At 46.9% G+C, this 21512-nt stretch overlaps 1 protein-coding gene across 2 annotated transcripts in view; it reads right to left on the bottom strand.

Moving 5' to 3' along the window:
- Positions 1-21512, bottom strand: part of CCDC180 (coiled-coil domain containing 180) — a 56101-nt gene that overhangs the window by 8388 nt on the left and 26201 nt on the right. Inside the window, exons 18-33 of one of the 2 annotated variants that reach the window (XM_040226774.1) lie at positions 21332-21371; positions 20755-21203; positions 19291-19517; positions 16520-16695; positions 14971-15151; positions 13923-14069; positions 13153-13297; positions 12846-12962; positions 11543-11641; positions 10235-10354; positions 8454-8626; positions 8143-8198; positions 7948-8026; positions 6160-6237; positions 2144-2210; positions 1344-1485 (exon numbers count right to left, since the gene is read on the bottom strand). In XM_040226774.1, the coding sequence (XP_040082708.1) occupies positions 1344-1485; positions 2144-2210; positions 6160-6237; positions 7948-8026; positions 8143-8198; positions 8454-8626; positions 10235-10354; positions 11543-11641; positions 12846-12962; positions 13153-13297; positions 13923-14069; positions 14971-15151; positions 16520-16695; positions 19291-19517; positions 20755-21203; positions 21332-21371 (2296 nt within the window). The remainder of the gene's footprint in view (positions 1-1343; positions 1486-2143; positions 2211-6159; positions 6238-7947; positions 8027-8142; positions 8199-8453; positions 8627-10234; positions 10355-11542; positions 11642-12845; positions 12963-13152; positions 13298-13922; positions 14070-14970; positions 15152-16519; positions 16696-19290; positions 19518-20754; positions 21204-21331; positions 21372-21512) is intronic. The other variant, XR_005718729.1, reaches the window with a different exon arrangement.

Genomic DNA, 21512 nt, shown 5'->3' with positions numbered 1-21512 from the left:
ACTTGGTCAATATCATACATCTGGGGAATGGCAGTGCTGGGTCTTGATCTCAGGTCTGGCTATCCGCTAATCCTCTCCCTCTTCTACCCCTGCTGCCCCTCGACCCATAGCAGGCCTGTAATGGGCCCTTAGGTTCCCTGCCTTACAAGTAGAGATAATTAGGACTTAACGACTGCAAAAACACATATGGCTGTGGACATGGAGATTTGGGCAAGGAGAGGGGCAGCTATGGGTGTGTTTTCACAGCTCCTTTTATCTTGTTATAATCAACATAAATGGCAAGATACATCCTGCCTGCCTGTTTTCATGTCCCTGCTCTCTAGGAGGCTATGTCTATCAAGTTCATCATAGTCCAGGTGCACGGTAGACACGGTGGAAGGATTCTTCAAACGATTAAACACAGAGGCACTGTGTGACCCAGCAATTCTACTCATAGTTTTACACCCAAGATTGATGAAATCATACATCCACACACAACATGCACATGAATGTTGAGAGCAGCACCATCCATAACCGCCAAACCATGGATACAGCCAAATGCCTATCACTGAACAAAAAAACAAACTATGGTATATGCACACTATGGAATATGATTCAGCCATAAAAAGGCTACATGACTCATACTAACACTGGATGAACAGAGAGTAGGTTAGTGGTTGCTGAAGGCTAGGATCATGATAGAGGGACAGAGGTTCTGAAATTCACAGTGGTGATGGTTGCACAACTCTGTGAATATATTAAAATCCACTGAATTGCAAAGTAGCTTCCCACTAGCTATGTATATTACATTTGTGTGTGTGTTCAGTTGCTTGGTCATGTCCGATTCTTTGTGACCCTTTAAATTGTAGCCTGAATTGTAGCAGGCTTCTCTGTCCACAGGATTTCCCAGGCAAGAATACTGGAGTGGGTTGTCATTTCTTCCTCCAGGGGATCTTCCTGACCCAGGGACTGGACCCACATCTCCTGCATCGCAGGCAGATTCTCACATGGTAGTGTATATATGTCAATCCTAATCTCCCAGTTCATCCCACCCTCCCTTTCCTCCCTATTTTGTTGAGTGAATATCTCAATAAAACTGTAAAAAAATTTCAAAGAGTGAAACATTTTTAATGATACAAATCACTATTTTTCTCAAGAAAAATCGACTTTTGGGGGGTAGGGCATTATTTTTTCCCCAGTTAAATCTATCAAGGTTTTTACCTAATCCTAAGATGTCAGTTTTTCACAGGGAGTCTCTCTTCTGCCTCCATGTGACCTCCAGGTCAGGAGGGCATCATTCAGGCTGTGAGTAGCCACCACCTTTCTGTAGCCCCACCTGCCACCTGCCTACTGGGCACACCTACCTATGAGGCAGGAGTTGTAGTAATCGTCTGTCTGGCTGTGGTACTCCAGGATCTTCTTGCAGATGTTCTCTGCGCACTGGTCAAAGGTTTCGTACATGCAGTCGGGCCTGGTGACTGTGCGTTTCTCTTTGCGGTAAAACTCCTACGGGAGAGGGTTGACAGTGTGGGTGCCAGGCCCCTCTCCAGGGGGCTCTGGCCCAAGATCCTGGCATCCTCCTCTGTGCTCTCCTCACCCCTTGGTCTTCTCAACTGCTGTCCCCTACACTGGGGTCTCTCCTCCTCTCCCTGTCTGTCCTCGTCACCACTGTTAGTGTCCTAGGGCTATGCGAGGCACAAGCAAGTCAATGGTGAAACTCCGTGCATCCCTCAGAACTAAGATGGGTCTTCCACCCATGAGACCAAGAGCTTTCTATGGAGTGCCAAGCTGGGCCACTAACACAGATGACCCAGAGCTCTGCTCCAAAGACTCACACCCAGGGGTGCCGTCACATGTCATTCTCTTCTGGGTGCTGGCCACTCAGGGGCAGAGACCAGGCTTGTTCCTGGTATCGGGTATGCTAAATATCTGACACACAGGACCCAAGAAATGTTTGGTGGCTGAATAAATGGGTAATGGATGAGCTTAATTCTATGATGAAAAACACCACACAAGGTGACAGAAGCTGGGTAGCTGTGGTCACAGGGGTGGTAGTCCCCTTTATTCAGCTTTACCCAAAGGTCATTATTGGCAGAAGGCAGGGGGGAGAGCCCATTGGGGGCATGTGGCCAGCAGATGGCAGAAGGGCAGGCAGGGTCCTCACCTCCGCCACCGCCAGCAGGTGCTCATTGCTCTCCCAGAGGAGGCTCAGGACGATGCCTTTAAAATCCCTGCAACACACAGGAGGCAGATCCCTGAGAGGGCTTGTCTAATCACACTAATTGGTACTCAGCAGCCCAGCCAGAACTGGACGTGCACAGCTTGGGATGCCCAAGCATGCTCCCACCTCGTATTTCTATTTGTCTAGTTGAATGCCTCTTGTATGCGCCAAGCTGTGTTTGGCCCCTTCCAAGTGTCTCTGTTCTCTTTTGTTCCTCACTACTCCTTGGAATTACTCACTCTTGCCCCAGGGCCACTGCTCACACTGATTCCTCTCCAGGGAACACAAATAACTTTCCTCTTGGTTACATTTGCTTTTCCTCTGGCCCTGGCTCAGTGGCAATCCCTGACTGCCTCATTCCAATGCCCTGAGCAGCTCTCAGCTTTATAGCCTCCCCACAGGGGCTCTGGGGATTGATATGTATGACTGGCTGACTGATTAACCCCATCTCTCCCAGCAGCTGGTAAAGTCCACCAGGACACCACTGTGTCTGTTTTCGTTTACCATGAATCCCCTGACCAGAGCCTGCACCTATCAGTGTCTCTGTCTTGGTTGAGAGAAGAAAGAATGATTTCTTATAAATATTAATCAAATGAGCAGGACTGCCTATAGGACCAAACATCCTCTTTCTGATACATCTGGCCTTTAGGATGACTATGTATACCAGGTGCTTGATTGAACAAATCTGCCCAGATCTAGCGAATATTCCTGTCAGAAAGGTCAACTGTCTCAATACCAAGAGTGAAATAAGGGACTGATGTGTTAGAAGTGCACATACCTGGAGGACAACTATTTTCCCAAAATTTCTGTAAAGTGATGCAGTGACTGTTTTAAACACACATCATTTTTGACCGGTTTCTAAAATATATGTATATATATATATTTAAATTCCCTCAAATTTAAAAAAAAAATGGAGAAGGAAATGGCAACCCACTCCAGTATTCTTACGTGGAGAATCCCATGGACAGAGGAGCCTGGCAGGCTACAGTCCATGGGCTTGCAAAGAGTCAGACACAATTTAGAGACTAAACCACCAACAAATTAAAAAAGGGACTTCTCTGGTGGTCCAGTGGTTAAGACCCAGTTCTTCCACTGCAGGGGGCACAGGTCCAATTCCCTGTTGGGGAACTAAGATCCTGCATGCCTCTTGGCCAAAAAAACGTGTGTGTGTGTTTGTGTGTGTGATGTGATCTTTCATTTACAAATTCACTCATCATAATTAAAGAAATTAGAAATAAGCTGAAAAGCAAGATGGAAAAATTAATGCTAACATGTACTATATTTCCTTCTGCTGATGTTTAAATTGGTTTGGAATTAGGTTCATGTGCTTTTTACATCCCACACCCTTTAAAGTGTTCCCCCTACATTATGCTATATTTTAAATGGCTATGTAACACCATTGGGTATGTATGTACTGTGTTTACAGTCCCCTATTTTTGGACTTTAGGGTTTCCCCCCATTTTTAGCTAGGATAAAAAGTATTGCATGGTACATCTTCATGCAAATGTTTCCTTCCTGAGAGATGGTTTCTTTGGGAGAGGGACCCATGGAGCTGCTCAAAAGGTATAACTTCATGGCTTTCACCACTACTTTTCCCAACCCTTTCTAGGAAGAGAGTTTGCTCTCTGTTGACTTTGACAGAAACTGCCTTTGAGCCAACATCAGGTTCTTCTATATGCGTTCACTATACTTTTCCCAATTTCTGTTGCGTGACTCATACTCCCGGCATGGCTTTACTAAGGATAATTTGGAACTTTATTGGCTTCCTGTGTAAACAAGATCTCCCTAAACTGGCTCCTCTAAGATCTCTCCCTCCCTGCCCGCAACCCCCCACCCCCCATCAACACGTCTGATCCTTCTTCCCCATTTTGCCACCTTCCGCCTTCCCTTCAGTTGCCTGGTTTCCTCTGATATGTCCCCCTCTAAACTGCTACCTCCTCCATCTCTCTGTCCTTCCTGTCAGACCTTTCCCTTCCCACTCCAGCCCTCAACTCCCTACAGCTGCTTGAACTAAGTTTAGGCCCCTGACCCTGTCAAGGCTCTCAAGGGACTGAGGGACTCCTGAAAGCAACTGCCTGAGGCTAAAGGGGAAAAAGGGTTAGTGAGAAGCATGCTGGACATTTCACCCACCCATATGTGCTCCAGAATTCAAAAACTCCTATAATTATTTATGTGAGTTCAACAAGAAGTTGTCCTTCTTGTGATGGGACGTAATTGGAAACACTGATAGATAAAAGAGGCTTTGACTGAAATGTCATATGGACAACAATGTATAAGATCGGACATGATCAAACATTTTAAAGAAACTAAGGTTGACTTGATGGAGACAATGCTTTTAAGCCCTCTTTGGAAAATGATCCTGGCACCTGGTTTATGGGGTTCCCAGCTTCATAGGTGGGTAAGGAAAATCTTACAGTATTGTGGGGACCTTAAGAAAAGAGGATTTCACCCAAATCTATAGGTACTGCGGGTGAAATCTGACTTGTCTTCCTAGTCTCAAGAGGCTTTTAAGAGTCTAATCTGAGATTCTTTATAAAAAGCTCCAGCAATGCAAACTTAAAAGTTTCGGTGGTCAGTTACCACTCTTGCTGCATTTATATAAATAATCAGGCCAACTCTAAAGAGACCAGACTTGTTTCATAAACAAGAATCAAAAAGAAAGGCAACAGAAATTTTACGTTTCAATGACTATAGCACTGTCTTGCGATTAGTAGATCCTAACCCTATTTGTTAAGAAGGCTGAGCGCCGAAGAATTGATGCTTTTGAACTGTGGTGTTGGAGAAGACTCTTGAGGGTCCCTTGGACTGCAAGGAGATCCAACCAGTCCATTCTGAAGGAGATCAGCCCTGGGATTTCTTTGGAAGGAATGATGCTAAAGCTGAAACTCCAGTACTTTGGCCACCTCATGCGAAGAGTTGACTCATTGGAAAAGACTCTGATGCTGGGAGGGATTGGGGGCAGGAGGAGAAGGGGACGACAGAGGATGAGGTGACTGGATGGCATCATGGACTCGATGGCCGTGAGTCTGAGTGAACTCCGGGAGTTGGTGATGGACAGGGAGGCCTGGTGGGCTGCAATTCATGGGGTTGCAAAGAGTCTGACATGACTGAGTGACTGAACTGAACTGAACCCTATTTGTTAGCTTTGAGGATTCATGACTTCCCTGGAAACTGGACCAGATCTTGCCATCACGCACACTTTGTCAATTCTTATCAAATCTCAACTCTTCTGTTGTTGTTTAGTCACTGAGTCATGTCTGACTCTTTTGTGACCTCATGTACTGTCGCCCACCAGGCACCTCTGTCCATGGGATTTCCCAGGCAAGAATATTGGAGTGGGCTGCCATTCCCTTCTCCAGGCTCAATTCTTCTAGCCTCCTTTATATCTGGCTACAACTCCTCATATTAATGTTTCTAATTTTTCTCCCACCCTCCTGACTTTACGTCACTGAGAGCTGAACCCTAAATGTCTAGGTCCCTGGTAGGACTCACAGTTGTTCTATAGCTGGCTTTTCCTCCAGGATCCAAAGAAGCCCTGCCAGGTGGAACTGGGTGATGGGCAACTGGAATGCCAGGAGCTGCTCCCAAGTGGGCCACTCTGGGGCTTCAGGCCCAATGTCTAGAAAGCTCCTTGACTGGCTGTCCTACAACCAAGCCGCAAGAGATGGAGCAGCTGGCCTTGAATAAACAAAAGGTGACTGAACAGAAATAAACAGATTGTTCAAAGGAAAGAAGAATGTCTTCTTGATGAATGCCTAAATTTGGTGAAAATGTCTCTCAATAAATTTAGGTGAAATAGGCTGAGACAAACAGACCTTGGCCCTTACCAGTACCCCCGCAGACCTCTCCTGCTCTGTCCCTCTACAGCTTATTTTCCCCTCAGTTGAGTCAGATTTAGTTGCCAAGTGACAAAGATGGCAGGTTAAAATGGAGTTAAAGGAAATGGCATTGACACTTACTCTGCCGGAGGAGGAGGCTTGTCGCCGAGCACCTGGTACTTTCTATCCAGTCGGTTGGGCTTGGTGTACCGCATGATGCTGTGGGGCAAAGGTGGGTTAGTGCTCTGCAAGCTGGGGACAGACACAAGCAGATCTGAGTCTGTGGGAGCCCTACCTGGACTGCCTGTGCAGCCCAGCCTTCAAGCTGCTGCCCCACCCCTCGACAGCTCTGCACACAGCCTTATAGTAGGGATGGAGCCCTAACCACTGAAACCCACACAAGGCCGGCGGGGAGGGACGGAGGGGCTCCAGCCCTGAAAGTAGAATCCTTGCTTCCCTGTGGTGAGGACCCAAAGAAACACAGGTTGAGAGCCGCAGGTAGGGATGCCAAATTTTCAAATAAAAGCACATATTAAATTTGAATTTCTTAACACATTATAAATCAACTATACTTCAATTACATAAATTTTTAAATAAACTTGAATTTCATATAAGCAATAAGCAATGTTTTGCATACATACTATGTATTACATGGGACATACTCATATTAAAAAATATTATATGTTGTTTTTCTGAAATTCAAATGTAACTGGACATCCTGAATTTTCATCTGGCAGCCTTAGCAGCATGTATATTTCACCGGTAACCACTGAGAGACTGATTATACAAATGGACAATGGCTATACCGTATATATATAGAGAACCCTGGCTGATAAGCGGTAACAACCTGCCTAGGACACCAAGCCCTTAGCTACAATAAACAATTCAGGAAGCCGGCCTGCTGGAAGTCAGACTTGCAGGAAGACAATTGTTATCTTTAGTAACGATCCAGGAAGCCAAATAATACCCCCTGAAACAGGGCCAGGACCTGCTCAGTACCTGACAGCTCCCTTAGATTTTGTCCCTGCTTTCAATTTAGGATGAACAAGTCAAAGACGTACCCCTAACCAATCACACAAGATGCCCACTGCACTTGGGCCTCCTCCAGCCTTCCCAGGGCAACCACCACCAACAGGGCACATCTGAAGCCCTCCCTTTTCTCCATTACACCCCTTTCCCACTCCCTTGCCCGCCTTTGTGTCTGTGCTAAAATGCAAGTGATAGTGGCTGGTGGTAGCAAGCTCTGCGTAGTCTTTGCTCTTCCCATTTGGTTGGTCTTTGTTTATTTCCACATGGCAGATAGCATGCCTGTTCAAAAAGACTTTCTGGATGTAGGCAAAGCAGGGATCTCTTCAGTGTCACTTCTTCAAAACCAACAGTTAAACTAGGTCAATAATGGCTCATCAAAGACTCAGAAAGTCAGGTCAGCCATGTGGCTTCTGTCCTCCACCTTCTATAAAATCGGTGTCAGGGGCCATCCAGGGCCCACGTTCACTGAGCCATGAGTCTAACGACCCTGACAGGGCATAGTGGGCAGAACACATGGCCCGGATGCAGAGATCCAGGGCTCCCAAGACTCCGTGATGTCATCCAAGGAAAGCCACTTCCAAGGTCACATCCTCTGACAGACACTGTGTGTATGGGAGGTAGCTGTCACTGTGGATAACCACCCCACACCCTGACAGGTTCTCAGGGTGGAGGGCTGTGAGAATCAAGCCACTGGGCAAGGATGAGAATAGACCTGTGTAAAGCTGGCTTTGGAGTTGGCCCCTTGTGGGGTCCCAACTTGGAAGGTCCCTATTTGGAGAGTCTATGAGCACAGGAGGCACATTCTGAGGACATGGGCTGGCAAAGGTAGCCTCTGGCCTCCATCTGGCGGTTGGGGTTGAGTCTGGGGAGGGGAGACTACAGGCAGCCTAGCCTCTCTACCTTGCTACCGAGGTGGCACTGGCGATGGACAAGTCCTTCTTCAAGGAGTGCTCTGCTCGGTTCCGGAGTCGCCTCAAGGCTTTGGGTGATGGGTACCCAGGAGAACAACAGAGAATCCAAGGTGAGCAGGCACAAGGTAGCACCCCCAGCTACCCCACTGTCAGCACTTAAATCCACAGGCCTGTCTGCCCCTACCTGTCTGGGACCGTTCTTTGTCACACTGATGGGTTGAAGACTTTGAGTCAGGAAACCTGAAACCAAAGGAAAGGATGTGAGCTCTTCCCCAATGACCAAGAGGATGGCTTAGGCCAGGCACTGGGCACCATCCTGGTTAGCCCACGATGCCACATGAGTCTGCCCAATCGTGAGCTCTACTTCAGAGGAGGAAGCTGAGGCTCTGAGGGGATAAGGAAGCCCCTGCACAAGGTCACAGCTGTTAGGGTGGGCTCACATGGGGACTGCCCCCTGAAGGCTTGGGCCCCACTGTTCACACCCGGGCCACTCACTGCAGGATCCTCTTGACCACCTCCACGGCTGGGTCTTCAATCATGGACTTTCCCATGCGGCTTGGCTGGGCAAAGGACTCAGGGGTAACCATGTCTACCTTAGCCTCTTCTTCACAGACTTCTGAAGATAACAAGATGTCACTCTCTACCTCCAGGTCAGTCAAGACATTGTCCTGCAGGCCAAAGAGCAGGGCCTGATTGTGGGTGTCAGGGAGGCAGGCAGGCTGGTCCCATCCCAGAACCTCTTGGCTCAGGTGCTGCAGGCTGACCACTTTGAGCCTCTCTTGCCCCTTCTGTGAAGCAGCAGGGATCATATATACCTTAGAGGGCCATTCATTCATTCATTCATTCATGTGTACATGCTGAGACCTTCAAAAGTATTTCTTGAGTGCCTGCTTTCTGCAAGGCTCTCCCTGGGCCTGGGACACAGGGTAAAGGGCCACATGTGACTCTTATCCTTATGGAGCTTACAGTCTGGTCAGAGAGACAAGACATTGAATATGGATATCTACAAATAAATGGTCAAACTGGGGCCAGTGCAATGAAAACAAAGTTACAGCATCTTCCCTGAGGCTGAGAGTCATGAACTGGGCTACTCACAAATGTGCCCAGGTGGTGTTTTTGAGCAAAGGACAAGTAAACAAATGAGTGCATGGATAATTGAGTGGCCACCTCCACCTTGAGTTGGACTTTAGAGAAACAGTGAGTAAGGGACCCACCATGAGCACTTGGTTGGGCTATGCCCTATTTTATTCTGTGTCTTGGCTGCACTGTAAGCCCTGGAGGGAAGGACTCCAGCAGGACTCCTGAGTTTCATCTCGTGGGGCTCAGTACTGTTGGTGTGATGAAAGCTTAGTGCTGGCAGCACAGCCGGAAGATCCTCCCCACAGAAGGAAGGGCTGGTTCAAAGCATGGCAGTGAGAGGCGGGGCCTGAGGGTGGTCAGAGCACAGCTTGAGGGGCATCCACTTATGCTGCCATTGGCTCTGTGACAGGTCCTCCTGGAAGCTGGCTGAGACCTCTGGTGAAAGCTTGGTGAGAGGGTGAGTGTGGGGTGAGGGTGACAGGCTCTGCCCTCTTGGGGCACACAGTCTAGGGGAGACAGCTCCTAAAAGGGGGACCTCACTGAATGGTCTATGGGTTCATGCAGAAGTAGAACACGCCTCGGGGGTCAGGAGATGCTGGCCCAAACTAGTGGGTGAGTGAAGGCCTGGGGAAAAGTGAGCTCTTAGGGGGACCAGAGAAATGAAGGGGTCAAGGAAGGCCTGGTGAGGATCTAGATCTTATCCTGAGGACAGGAAAGGGACACGGGCAGACTGGCCTTCTCCAAGAGGCCTGGCTGCAGCTCAGGGAATGGATCACAGGGGGAAGTGAGAGGATCAGGACAGCCATATGCACAAAAGATAGGAGGCTTGGACAGGTAGTGGGAGTGGGATGGGGAGAAGCTGGTGGCTGCTAATGGGAGCAGGTGCGAAGGAAGAGGCTGAGAGGTGAGACTTCCCTGAGGGCTGAGAGCCCTCATGAGGTGGGGAGGTGCTGCCAGGAGGTGATGGATCTCCCAAGGGACCAGTGCATGGAAGTGGCCCATATGGGATGTGAACCCAGATCTGATTCCACAGTCTGTGGCCTTTCTAAGGCATCCCTGCAGGCCTGATGTCCAGCAGGGGCCTGGGAGGTCTTCTCTCCCTGGGATCTGCTGAACCCTGTGGGACACCTGGGAGCTCAGCCCAGCGCCCACAGCTCAGATACTCTTCCCCGTGGCTGCCCCATCCCATTCCTTACGGGAAAGACCAGGTGAGTCATGGATATCGTGTCCAGCTTGCAGTTGAGATACTCAATCCTTTGGCTCAGTTTTTCTTTCCAAGTTCGAATAAGGCCAAGGAGGTCTTCTGTGCTCACTACCTAGTGAGAACATGGAGGAAAAAAGCCACAGGAAGCAGGCTGCAGGTGGGCAGGCTGACTCCATGTGGACCGCGGGAACTGGCTGGCTGGTGAAGACACCTCTTGGATCCAGGGAGGGCCCCCTCTTGCAGGGAGGGCCCTGGAGGAATGAGGAGCCCTGGGCCAGCTCTCTTGGGCGACTCTACTGGGGCAGCGGGTCCTTCCTTGATGGGGCATCAGGAGTTCTATTCCTGGTTATATGGGTTTGTTCTGAGCTAATGTTTTAAACTTACTTGACTTCCTTGGTGGCTCGGAGGATAGGTAAAGAATCTGCCTGCAGTGCAGGAGACCCGGGTTTCGTCCCTGGGTCAGGAAGATCCCCTGGGGAAGAGCAGGGCAACCCACTCCAGTCTTCTTGCCTGGAGTATTCCATGGACAGAGGAGCCATGGCCTCAGAGGCCATGAGGTCACAAAAGAGTCGGATACAACTGAGCGACTAAACAACAACAAACAATGATAAAACTTCAACTCGGCTACTGAAACGAAAGAGAAAAGATCTTCTGGCCAGGACACCAGGTTTACAAGTGCCTGGCTGGGCTGGGGAGAAAAGTACTCAGAGTGGCCAGGACACGCTGGCCACAGGGGTGTCACAGGGGACAGAGACAGGCACTAGAGGCAGGAGAACAAGCAAGTCAACGATGTAAACATGCAGAGACCTGCTTTGCTGATCAGGGCCTGGCAGGCACTTTGAACCTTACTTCTCTCAGACTTCATTCCAGTTTGGACTTTTTACCATTTATACACAGAAAATGGAAGTAACCAGTTTATGCACACTGGTCAAAACAAAGGGAAAATCAAACAAAAGATGGTTGTTCAGAGGGCAGAGTCCTGCTTCTGTTACTCATCCAGGGCTGCTGTCTAATTATAAGGAGGGAGGCCTCGCAACCTCAGAGTGGGAGGGAGGCCAGACTCAAGCCCCCATGCTCGCTGGCCTCAACATGCTTGCCAGGGAGGTGCTGGGGGCCAGGGGCAACGGCTGGTTTCTCTTCTCTTCCTTAATTCCATTGAATAAAATAGAGGTGAAGTAGGAAGGCTCAGAGGCCCTGCTGGTGGTAGAGAATTCTAGACCACAGATGTGAGTTTATTTCCAGTTAACAATTCTAGCATGTATCTTTACTATCCACAGCTTAGCATCTACTGAACACTTACTTGTTTACTCCCTTTTGAGCTTCGGCACATTTGTACCTTGCTTTGAAGCTGCTCTAGAGAAGAATTTAATCCCTCTGTCTGCAAATTGGATTTTGCCACCTAGAAAAACCAGAGGTTCAGAGATTTACTTCCAGAATACTTATTTTGATCAAGAAAAAGTTTAGCAAATCATTATCTGAGAGATGGATTAAATATGAGAAAAATGAAATTGGAGGGAAAATGCAAAGCTGTATTAGAAACTAGACCAATGCAAATTTAAAAGATTTTTTTTTCTGCCAAATAAATAAGTTTCAAAAATAAAACTGGTGATCTGCAGTACTGGTTGAGGGTGTTAGGAGGACACACTCAGGCCCTGTTGGTGAGGGGGTATCTGTATAAGCCACCTGGAAAGCACAAAGAGCCTTAAAATACTCCTGCTCTAGCCCAGGAATTCTAGCTCTGGGAGGCACCCTATGAACATCATCAGGGCTTCCAGTAAAGTGAAATCCACTAAGAATTCCTCCAAAAAGGAATGGTCAAATAAAAATGGCAACACATTTGGGAGAGAGAAGCCATCAAAGTGATGTTTTTGAAGAAACTTTTCAGCTTAAAAAAAGTTTTTACTGCAGCTTAAAAAATTGTAATCAATAGCACCCTTATCCCCACTGGCCTGACCCTCACTCCAGTGCCACTGAGCCCAGCTCATGGGACCCTGCTGAACCAGCCACAGCTCCAGCCTCATTGCACCTCCAGCGTTTTCTTCTTTGAGCTCTCTCTCTCTCTTTGGCTCCAACTCCCCCAGGATTTTCTTGATGATCTCTCCAGGACACTGCTCCACACCGTCCTGCCTGGCTGGCTCCTCCTTCTCCATCAAGCCTTGGGAAGCACTACTTCCCCAGTCCAGATGAAATCCTCTCCTCTATGTCCCCACGCACCTTATGTGGCCCTCTTGTCCTCTGTAGCCCAAATAGCCTGGCATTTCCTGAATTTCCGGTGTCACAGACATGGGTTCACATGTTGGCCCCACAATTTAGGAACATTGTGTTCTTAATGACTCTCTGCCTCAATTTCTTTATTTCTAAAATGGGCTAAGAACAGCTCTTGTGAGGACTCATATAATTCATCAAAATAAGCCCACTAAGATGCATGCTGCATGATAACTCAGTGGGTGTTAGAAGCTACTATGATTTAATCTCTGACTTCCTGGCTGGAGTGCAAGTCCCAGGGGGGCAGAGACCATGGCTGTATCCCCAGCACCTGGGACAGTGCCTGGGGTGCAGGTGTGTGATAAACATCCAGCAGATGAAGAATGCATCTGTCCTACCTCACACTTTATGTTTACTTGCAGATTTGTCAGCAAGCGCTGGATTTTCTCTATGAAAATAAGGTCCACGGACAGGTTATGGAATTTACTTTCAAACTTGCTGATGAACTCATTAGCCTTAAAGAAAGAGAAAAAAGTAAAGGAGTGGGGCTTAATTTGGAATTTTTGGAATTTAGGAAGTAGAGGGGGACAGGCCCAATTAATGGGTGGAAAGGGGGCTTAACTGGCCTATTAGGCAGTGAGCAAGGCAACTATATACCCAGGTGTCACAGGAGTCTGGCTAGAGGTCAGAGTGTGGCCTACTTACCTGGTCCAGGTAATCGCTCTCCATCTTTTCCATGTTGATCATGATTAAATTTTCAACAAACTCTATCCGGGCAGCTTCCTTCTCTAGTCGATGACACAGTGAGTCAATTTCTTCAGAAGAAAAGTTGCCTCCCTCTGAAAACAATCTGAAAATAATTTGGAAGAAATAAAAGCCATTGATCAGCCCTGAACCATTCCACCCATCCCCACTACTGTGGTAGACAAGGCTTTAGATTAAAAGTACAAGATCATGGAAGAAGTTCAAGGACACAAGCAGGGAAACAACCCAAATGTCCATCAAAGGATGAATGAATAAACACATCATACACAATGGAATATTATTGAGCTTTAAGAAGGAATGAAATTCTGACACAGGCACTGAAGACATTATGCTAAGTGAAAAAGTCAAGCACACAAAAGAACAAATGTGCTGTGATTTCACTTCTATGAGGCCCCTAGAGTAGTCAAATTCATAGAGACGGAAAATACTAATAGCATAGTGGTTCCCAGTGGCTGAAGAAAGGCTAAATGGGCAGTTAGCATTTAGAGCTTCAGTTGTAAGGGTGAAAATGTTCTGGAGATGAATGGTGGTGATGGTTGTACAATAACGTGAACGTACTTAATGCCACTGAACTACACATACAATGGTTAAAATAGACAGATTTATGTTATGGATATTTTGTCATAATTGAAAAATGAAGAGGCACACAAGACAACCTCTCAACAGAGAGAGCCCAGAGGCCCACAGGGGGCCCGGATGCTGGCTCCCACCTGCAGTGCTTGATGAACTCAATGTTGGTGTAGCGCAGCTTGCCCAGGCTCTCTTCCAGGTACTGGCGGAAGCTGCGCAGCGACACCTGGATGACGTCGACGTAGCTGAGCAGCTCCTGCTGCAGAGTGCTGCTGAGAGTCACCAGCCTGGGGGACACAGGAGGGCAGGGTGGTGACCTGGGCACTGGAGGGCAGCCTGGGAGATGACTTGAGCACTGTGCCCAGCTGTGTGGTCACCAGAACCATGCCTCTCTTCACTGGGTAGACAAAGAGGCCTTAGAAGGAAGTTCAGAATGCCAGTGTGTGCAGACACAGTGCGGGACTCTCAGTGAGCTGGGTCGGAGGGCACCTCTCTTCAGTCTGGCTCCTGCCACCAAATTGCTAAGAGAATCCCTTGGTCCTCCCCTTACCACCACCCTCTCTTAACTCCCAGAAATGTGGCTCCTGTGCCCTGGGACTTCCGGAAAGAGCAGCCTGCGGGTTTCCTCTTTACATCCCAGTCTACCCTAACCAGCTGCCTCTTGGGCACCAGACCACGGTACAGACACCTGTGAAGTTTCCTAACCTGTGACCAGATGGAGGCCTTCCAGAGCCTCACCCAAACCCCTGAATGGCCTTCCAGGAAACCCTGGTCCTACCCTGAGCACATCCCGCCCTGGAGCTGGGCCAGTGCTCCTCTCTGGTGGGAGAATTCTGCCTCCTCCTCACCTCCCTCCATTCCATGCCCTAGGGCCTCCTGCAGGAAGCTCGTCCTGATTTCCCTGGGTCTTTCCCACCATGGACATGTCAGGGCACATCATTTGTATCCCTGCACTCTGACATTTGCACCCTTTTCTTTCTCTGGCTGCTCCCCCACCCCCAGAACCAAGCCCCTGGCCAGATGCGTCACCGTAGCTGGACTCCTACTCTCATGAAGAGATGAAAATCCTTCTGGAAACCCCGACTCTTCTGCTGTCCACAGTGGATGGGAGGACTGCTTCTCTGAGCACAGGCATCTGGCCAGGGTTCTAGGGCTGCCAGGCCATAACTGAGTCCCCCAGACCCTTACTTCTGGCTCTTGGTGGCATTCAAGAAGATGTGCTCCATGTCAGAAATCTTGCGGCGGAAGTGTTTGCTCTTCAAGTTTTGCTCTTCTTGGAACTGGTAGAACATCATCCGCTCCTTCCTCAGTGTCTCCATCACCCCTGCACAGTGGCTGTCCAGCCGTTCTTGATGAAGCAAGAGCTCAGCTGAAAGAGGACACAGGGGCAGTGGGCGGGGGGCTGAGGTCCTCTGGGACCTTGGGTCAGCTCAGGATAGTGTTCTCCTGGATAGTGACCTGCCTCTCCCAGGCTAGCTACAGAGAAGGGACTTTTTAGGCCAAGGTCCAGTCCCCGCTGCCGTCCCCAGGGCTCAGCCTGGGAGTGGACTCAGATCTCAGGGGAACTAATCTGAGACAGTCCCAGTGTCCTTAATTGGAGAGAAGGCTCTGATTGGCTGTGAGTGGTGGAAATACCCTGCCTGTAGCAGAAGGGAACAAGGCCTGGGAGCTAGGAGAGCATCTCCCACCCTGGGAGCAGGTGGGATGGATGTTGGGGAGGGCAGGGATTTTGGTGAGAGGGTCTGGGAGCAAAAGACTAACACAAAGTTTGGCAATTGGCATCTGACTCTTATGGCGGACTAAAGTCCTTAAAGCTCTTAAAAGATCTCCATCACAGGCCTTAAGAGCTAGCAGAGAGCCTTGGGTTACCTCATCTGACCTCCTACTGCCTGGAGTGGAGGATGTGCTGTGGGCTCAGCTCTGCCAAAAACAAATGGCGGGACTCTGGGGCTTTGCTTCTCTGGCCTCCATTTTCACATTGTGCATTGGGCCAGAAGCCAGGGAAAAGAAAGGAAACCAGACTTCAGGGAGCATCTTTGTTTATATTTATATTTAATGCACACATTTCCCAGATGAGGACAATGAGGTCCCAAAAAGTCAAGCAGGTCTCCTAAGGTGACAGGAAGCTCTCAAGATCTATGATGAAGTTTAAAGTATGACTCAAGTGAAAAGCTGATGGGCACCATTGAAGCTTTCAAATAAAAGTGCCCTCCCCCCCCAAAAGATGGAGGCTTCTGCCTTAGAAATGGCATGTCTTTTTAAGTATTAAAAATTATAAGCTGAAAATAATGGCTACCACTTTTGGAGACTCTGGCTTATACCAGTTGTTCATAATTCTGCACTGTGCCACTTGAAGGAGAGTTAATTACCACCTCCAAAATGCCCTCAGGAGGTTAGGAATGGGTCAGAGAGGTCACATAACCTTCTCAGAGTCATACAGCTAGAGAGGTTGAGCCTATTAGCTCCGATTCCTGACCTACAGGCCTGCCTCTAGGGCATCCGTCATCAAAGTGTGAATGACAGGTGCGGGACCCATAAAGCTAAAATAAGACAATACCCTTCATTTCAGCATCTAACACCCTCTTTAAAAAATCTTAGATAAGGATTCTGGATACAACCTTCTCTGCCAGCCTGGGTGGTGTGAATCCTCACACACATCTTCCAGTGTGTGATGACAACATGCTAAGCATTGTGCATTGCAAACCGGGGCTGCCTAATGAATGCAGAGCCACAGTACCTGCCCTGACGTTGTGGATGTCCTTCTCAATGTGCTGGGCTCTTGGCTGGTGCAGGTGCAGACACAGCTCCAGTTCTGAATCCAGCTCATCAATCTTGCTGGCCATGATGACCCGAGCATTGAGGGAACATTGGTCAAACCATTTCTCCAAGTGCTCAAAAAAGCCAGTTCGAAGCCTGAGGGAGAGACCAGTGAGGGTCAGCCACTGTGACCAGGGAGAGATCTCTCCAGGTTGATATATAAAGTGCTTCCCTCTTCCACTCCTTATTTCTTATCTAACTTCCCACTACATTGTATTTCTTTTTCTGGGTGGACCGTCATTCATTTAGCCAGATCCCCTAGCTAGTGGACATAGCATGGTTTCCATTCATTTATTCGTATCAAGAAGACTGTAACGTGTAACCTCACACATATGTCAAGTGTAGAATAATTTCTATAGGATAAATTCCCTGAAAGGGAATTGTTGAATCAAAACCTGAAATACATTTGTGGATCTGGTAGATATGGCCAAACTGCTTCTGTTGCAAGACAATGAATAAAAGTTCCTATTTCTCCATTGCTCACTATGGACGGTGACTGCAGCAATGAAAATAAAAGATGCCTGCTCCTTGGAAGAAAATCTATGACAAACTCAGACAGTGTATTAAAAAGCAGAGATATCACTGGGCTGACAAAGGTCCGTATAGTCAAAGATTTTTCCAGTAGTCATGTACGGGTGTGAGTTGGACCATAAACAAGGCTGAGTGCTAAAGAATTGATGCTTTCAAATTATGGTGCTGGAAAAGACTCTTAAAGAGTCCCTTGGACAGCAAGGAGATCAAACCAGTCAATCTTAAAAGAAATCAACCCTGAATACTCATTGGAAGGACTGATGCTGAAGCTGATGCTCCAATACTTTGGCCCCCTGGTGCAAATAGCGACTCATCAAAAAGATCTGATGCTGGGAAAGACTGAAGGTAAAAAAAAGGGGGAGGAAGGGGCTGAGATGGTTACATAGCATCACTGACTCACTGGATATGAATTTGAGTAAATTCTGGGAGATAGTGGAGGACAGAGGAGCCTGGCATGCTGCAGTCCATGGGTTTGTAAAGTCAGACACGATATAGTGACTGAACAACAATTTCTCCAGAGCTTCAGACTGTATTGTCAAACTCTTGAATCTGACAATTTTGTCATATTATGACTGAGATTGAGCATATTTTTATGAGTTCAAGACTATTAAATGTCTTTTCCTGTCTACCATCCACTAATATCTTTTGCCCATCATTCTACTATGTAGTTGTACTTTTTCTTATTAATTTCTGGGAGCACTTTATATATTGGGAACACAATGTCCTTTGACTGAGATGTGAACTGCAAATATTTTTGCCAGTTGATCATTTCATCCCGTTAGAAATGCAGCATGATTTTCTTGGCTATGTATTGTCAAGATGTTAGTTCTCTCCAAATGTATCTATAGATTCAATACAATAACAATTAAAAGCTCAGCAGATGTTTTCTTACAGAAACTAATGAGTTGATTTCAAATTTATATAGAAATACAAAGGGCCAAGTATAGTCGAGACAATTCTGGAGAAATCCAGTCTGGAGGACTTACACAACCAGATAATAAGACTTAGTATAAAGCTATGGTAATCAGTCAGGGTCCCTGCATCAGGAAGATCCTCTGGAGTAGGAAATGGCAACCCACTCCCAGGCAAATATTCTTGCCTGGAAAATTCCAAGGACAGGGGAGGCCTAGCAGAGCAGTGGAGAGAAGAGAGTCTTCTCAAATCGCCTGGCCTTAGCTGGCTATTCATACAGGATAGAAATGAATTTGACTCCTACCATGCACATAAGCAAAAATCAATTCCAGTTGAATTTTACAAATAACTATGAAAGTTTATTACATTAGATAACACAGGAGAGTATTTTAACAACCTTGGGGCAAGCAAAGAATTCTTAGAGAAGGCAGAAATCACACTAACCCTAGTGGAAAAATTGATGACTAAGACCTTACTAAAAAGATATATTTTCACCAAAAGATATCTTTACAAGAGTAAAAAAAAGACAAGCACGGAGAGGGTATGAACATTCACCACATATTTAACTAACAAAAAACCTCCAGTCTAATGTAGACAACTAACTCATATAAATTAGTAAGAAAAAAGGTAATCTACCACAAAATAAATTGGCAAAGAATTTGATGACGCATTTCACAGAAAGATGATTAAATGGCCAATAAGTATATAACAAGGTGCACAACATTGTTACTCATCAGGAAAATGCTAATTAAAACCACAATGAAGCACACACCAGAATGGCTAAAATAAAAACCACTAACAATACCAAGTGAGGATATGGAGCAACTGGAATTCTCAAATATTGCTGCAAACTGTTAAATCACTTTTGAAAACTCTTTGGTAGTATCTTTTGATCATATCTCCTCAAGATGGACACACATATAAGTCAATTTCCCAATAACCCACTCTTAGTTATATATCTAACAGAAATATATACACATGTTCACCAGGAGAACCTGGATATAAAATAATACACTCTGTGTGATTCCATTTAAATAAAATTCACAAACAAGCAAAACTAATTCAGAAGTTAGAATGCTTGCTGCCCCCTGCAAAAATGTACATCAGTACTGTCTTTCTAGATTTCATATATATGTGTTAGCATATGGTATTTGCTTTCTTTTCCATCTGAAACTAGTCCAACCTTTCATTATTATATTTCACCTTGTTAATAAAACTTGAATGAGAATGAAAGGGATTTTCACTCACTGTTTCTTAATCTCTAAAACTAGTCTGGATGGAATGATCACTTCTTCTAAGACCCTAGCACTGGAAATGTCCTTGAAGAGAATGGCAGGAAGGTTGGCATGGGGTGTCTTGCTGTTTTCTTCTTGTTTCAAGGGTAGGAAAACAAAGTAAGTGTTCCCACTGGAGGTTGTGAAGAACTCCATCTCGTCCTGGGAGATCTCCCCTAGACTCTCCTCCTGGGCTTTGACCTAAGCAGAAAACAAGACTTTAAACTTGCCGTCATTGAACAGACTTGGTAATCCTCACCATAGGTCCTCTGACATCAGAGGTTGTAAACCTGTGGGATGAAACTTGTCTATGGTTATATTTTGCCCATATAATGCTTTTAAAATAGGGAATTGCCTCCTAAAAATCTGGATTTCTGATTTCTCTTAAAAATCAGAAAATCTGGCAATTCTGAGCCTACATTCCCATATGGCATCATTGGCTGGAACTGAACAATGGCTGCATGGTTGCCACAGACTGAACGTTGGTGTCTCTCCAAAATTCACATTCCCCTTGTGCTGGTATTTGGAGGTGGACTTTGGGAGGTTATTAGGGCAAGTAGGCAGAGCCCTCCCTCATGAATGGGGGTAGTGCCCTTAAAAACGAAATATCAGAGAGCTTGTCCCCTCCACCATGTAAGGACACAGAAAAAAAAAAAAAGAGCTGTGTATTGCTAAGAAGTAGGCCCTCATCAGACACTGAAGCTGCCAGTGCCTGGATCTTGAATTCCCAGCCTCCAGAAATGTGAGAAATAAATCTCTGGTGTTTATAAGCCACCCAGTCTATGGTATTCCATTACAGCAGCCTGAACAGACTAAGACAGTAGTCTTCACCACGTCACTATTTTATACTTGGTGTCCAGCCCTCTTTTCTATCACCTGCCTGTGGTCCCTGTTCAGAGGTCTCATATGCCAATTCTTCCACAGCACTATAGGAAAAGAGTCTTTGCAATTTCATGATTATGGAATTCAAATTACTGTTCTGTGAGTCTGAATGTGTTTTGAAGATGAGATTTATTCATATGAGAGTCATTTCCCTGCACTCTAAGGAGAGCTGTCTGCCAACTTGGATATGTATCTTTGTTCTTACATAATCAGAGAATGGGAAGAGAGAAGGGATGGAGCAGCTAAGTTGGTCTCTACAATAAAGAGGAGCTGGGAGAAGAGAGAGGACCTGGGAGGGATGAGAAAGAGTCAAGGGGGGACTACAGAGTAGGTTGCAAGATGGGATGTGAGGACAGGTAGGTGAAGTTTAAAAAGTATTGCTGGGACATGAGAACGAGATCTCTGTTGACAACAATGAAAAGTGTACATATGTTTGTTATTCTTTAGACAGAGCCTAATTGAGACTGCACCACTGGGGACCCCAGCTTGTGCTAGGGACACAGAGAGTGAACACAGCACATTTTCCAAACCCAGGAGTGAGCCTTTGCTGGCCTACCTCATCCACAGATGAGCTCCTCCGCTCCTCCTCCTCCTCTTCCTCCTCTTCCTCCTCCTCTTCCTCCTCCTCCTCCTCCTCCTCCTTCTCCTCCTCTACCTTTTCCTTCTTCTCCTCCTCTTCTTCTTCGTGAACCATCACACTGGCCTGGTTTGGGGGTGATCTCAAGGAGCTGTCTCTTTCGACCTGTATTTCTTCCAGTCCTGAAATAGATTCCTCCCTGGACTCCTCCATCTCTTCACTCAGTACGGACTTCTGCGGGCTCACGGCCACCTCTTGTGTGGTGGAGGACTCGACCTCTTGATCTTCTTCTTCTTCTATCTCTTCTGCTGGCTTGAGGGCACTCGTCCTCCTACTGTCACTTTCATCACCTTTGCACATGTTTGCTTTGGACCTTCGTTTTCCTCTCGGTCTTCTCATTCTCTTCTCGAATTGCTTTTCATGTGGTTCTGTTAATGATCAGCCCCAAAGCACAGGAAGAGACAGGTTGCCAGTGCAGCCTGATTGGGCCTCCCTAGCCCCCAGGTACACAGGCGTAAAGTTGGGGAGACTCAGACTTGAATTGTAAAAATGTTACCTGGTTCCCTCCACTGGAAAACGACTTCTCCCTCCAAGTTCTACGAGGCAAAAACACAGACACTGAATATGCAGTGCTGCCTTCCTCATGTGTCACTTCTGAAGGCGTCTCTTTTCTTTAAGGAAAAGCCCCCTCCTCCCTGTCTTCTACATCTGATGCAGGCCCTGACCACTTATTTCAC

This window comes from Oryx dammah, unplaced genomic scaffold, assembly GCF_014754425.2.
Source record: "Oryx dammah isolate SB20612 unplaced genomic scaffold, SCBI_Odam_1.1 HiC_scaffold_1, whole genome shotgun sequence".
NCBI lineage: Eukaryota > Metazoa > Chordata > Mammalia > Artiodactyla > Bovidae > Oryx > Oryx dammah.
This window is presented reverse-complemented; position numbering and strand designations above follow the sequence as displayed.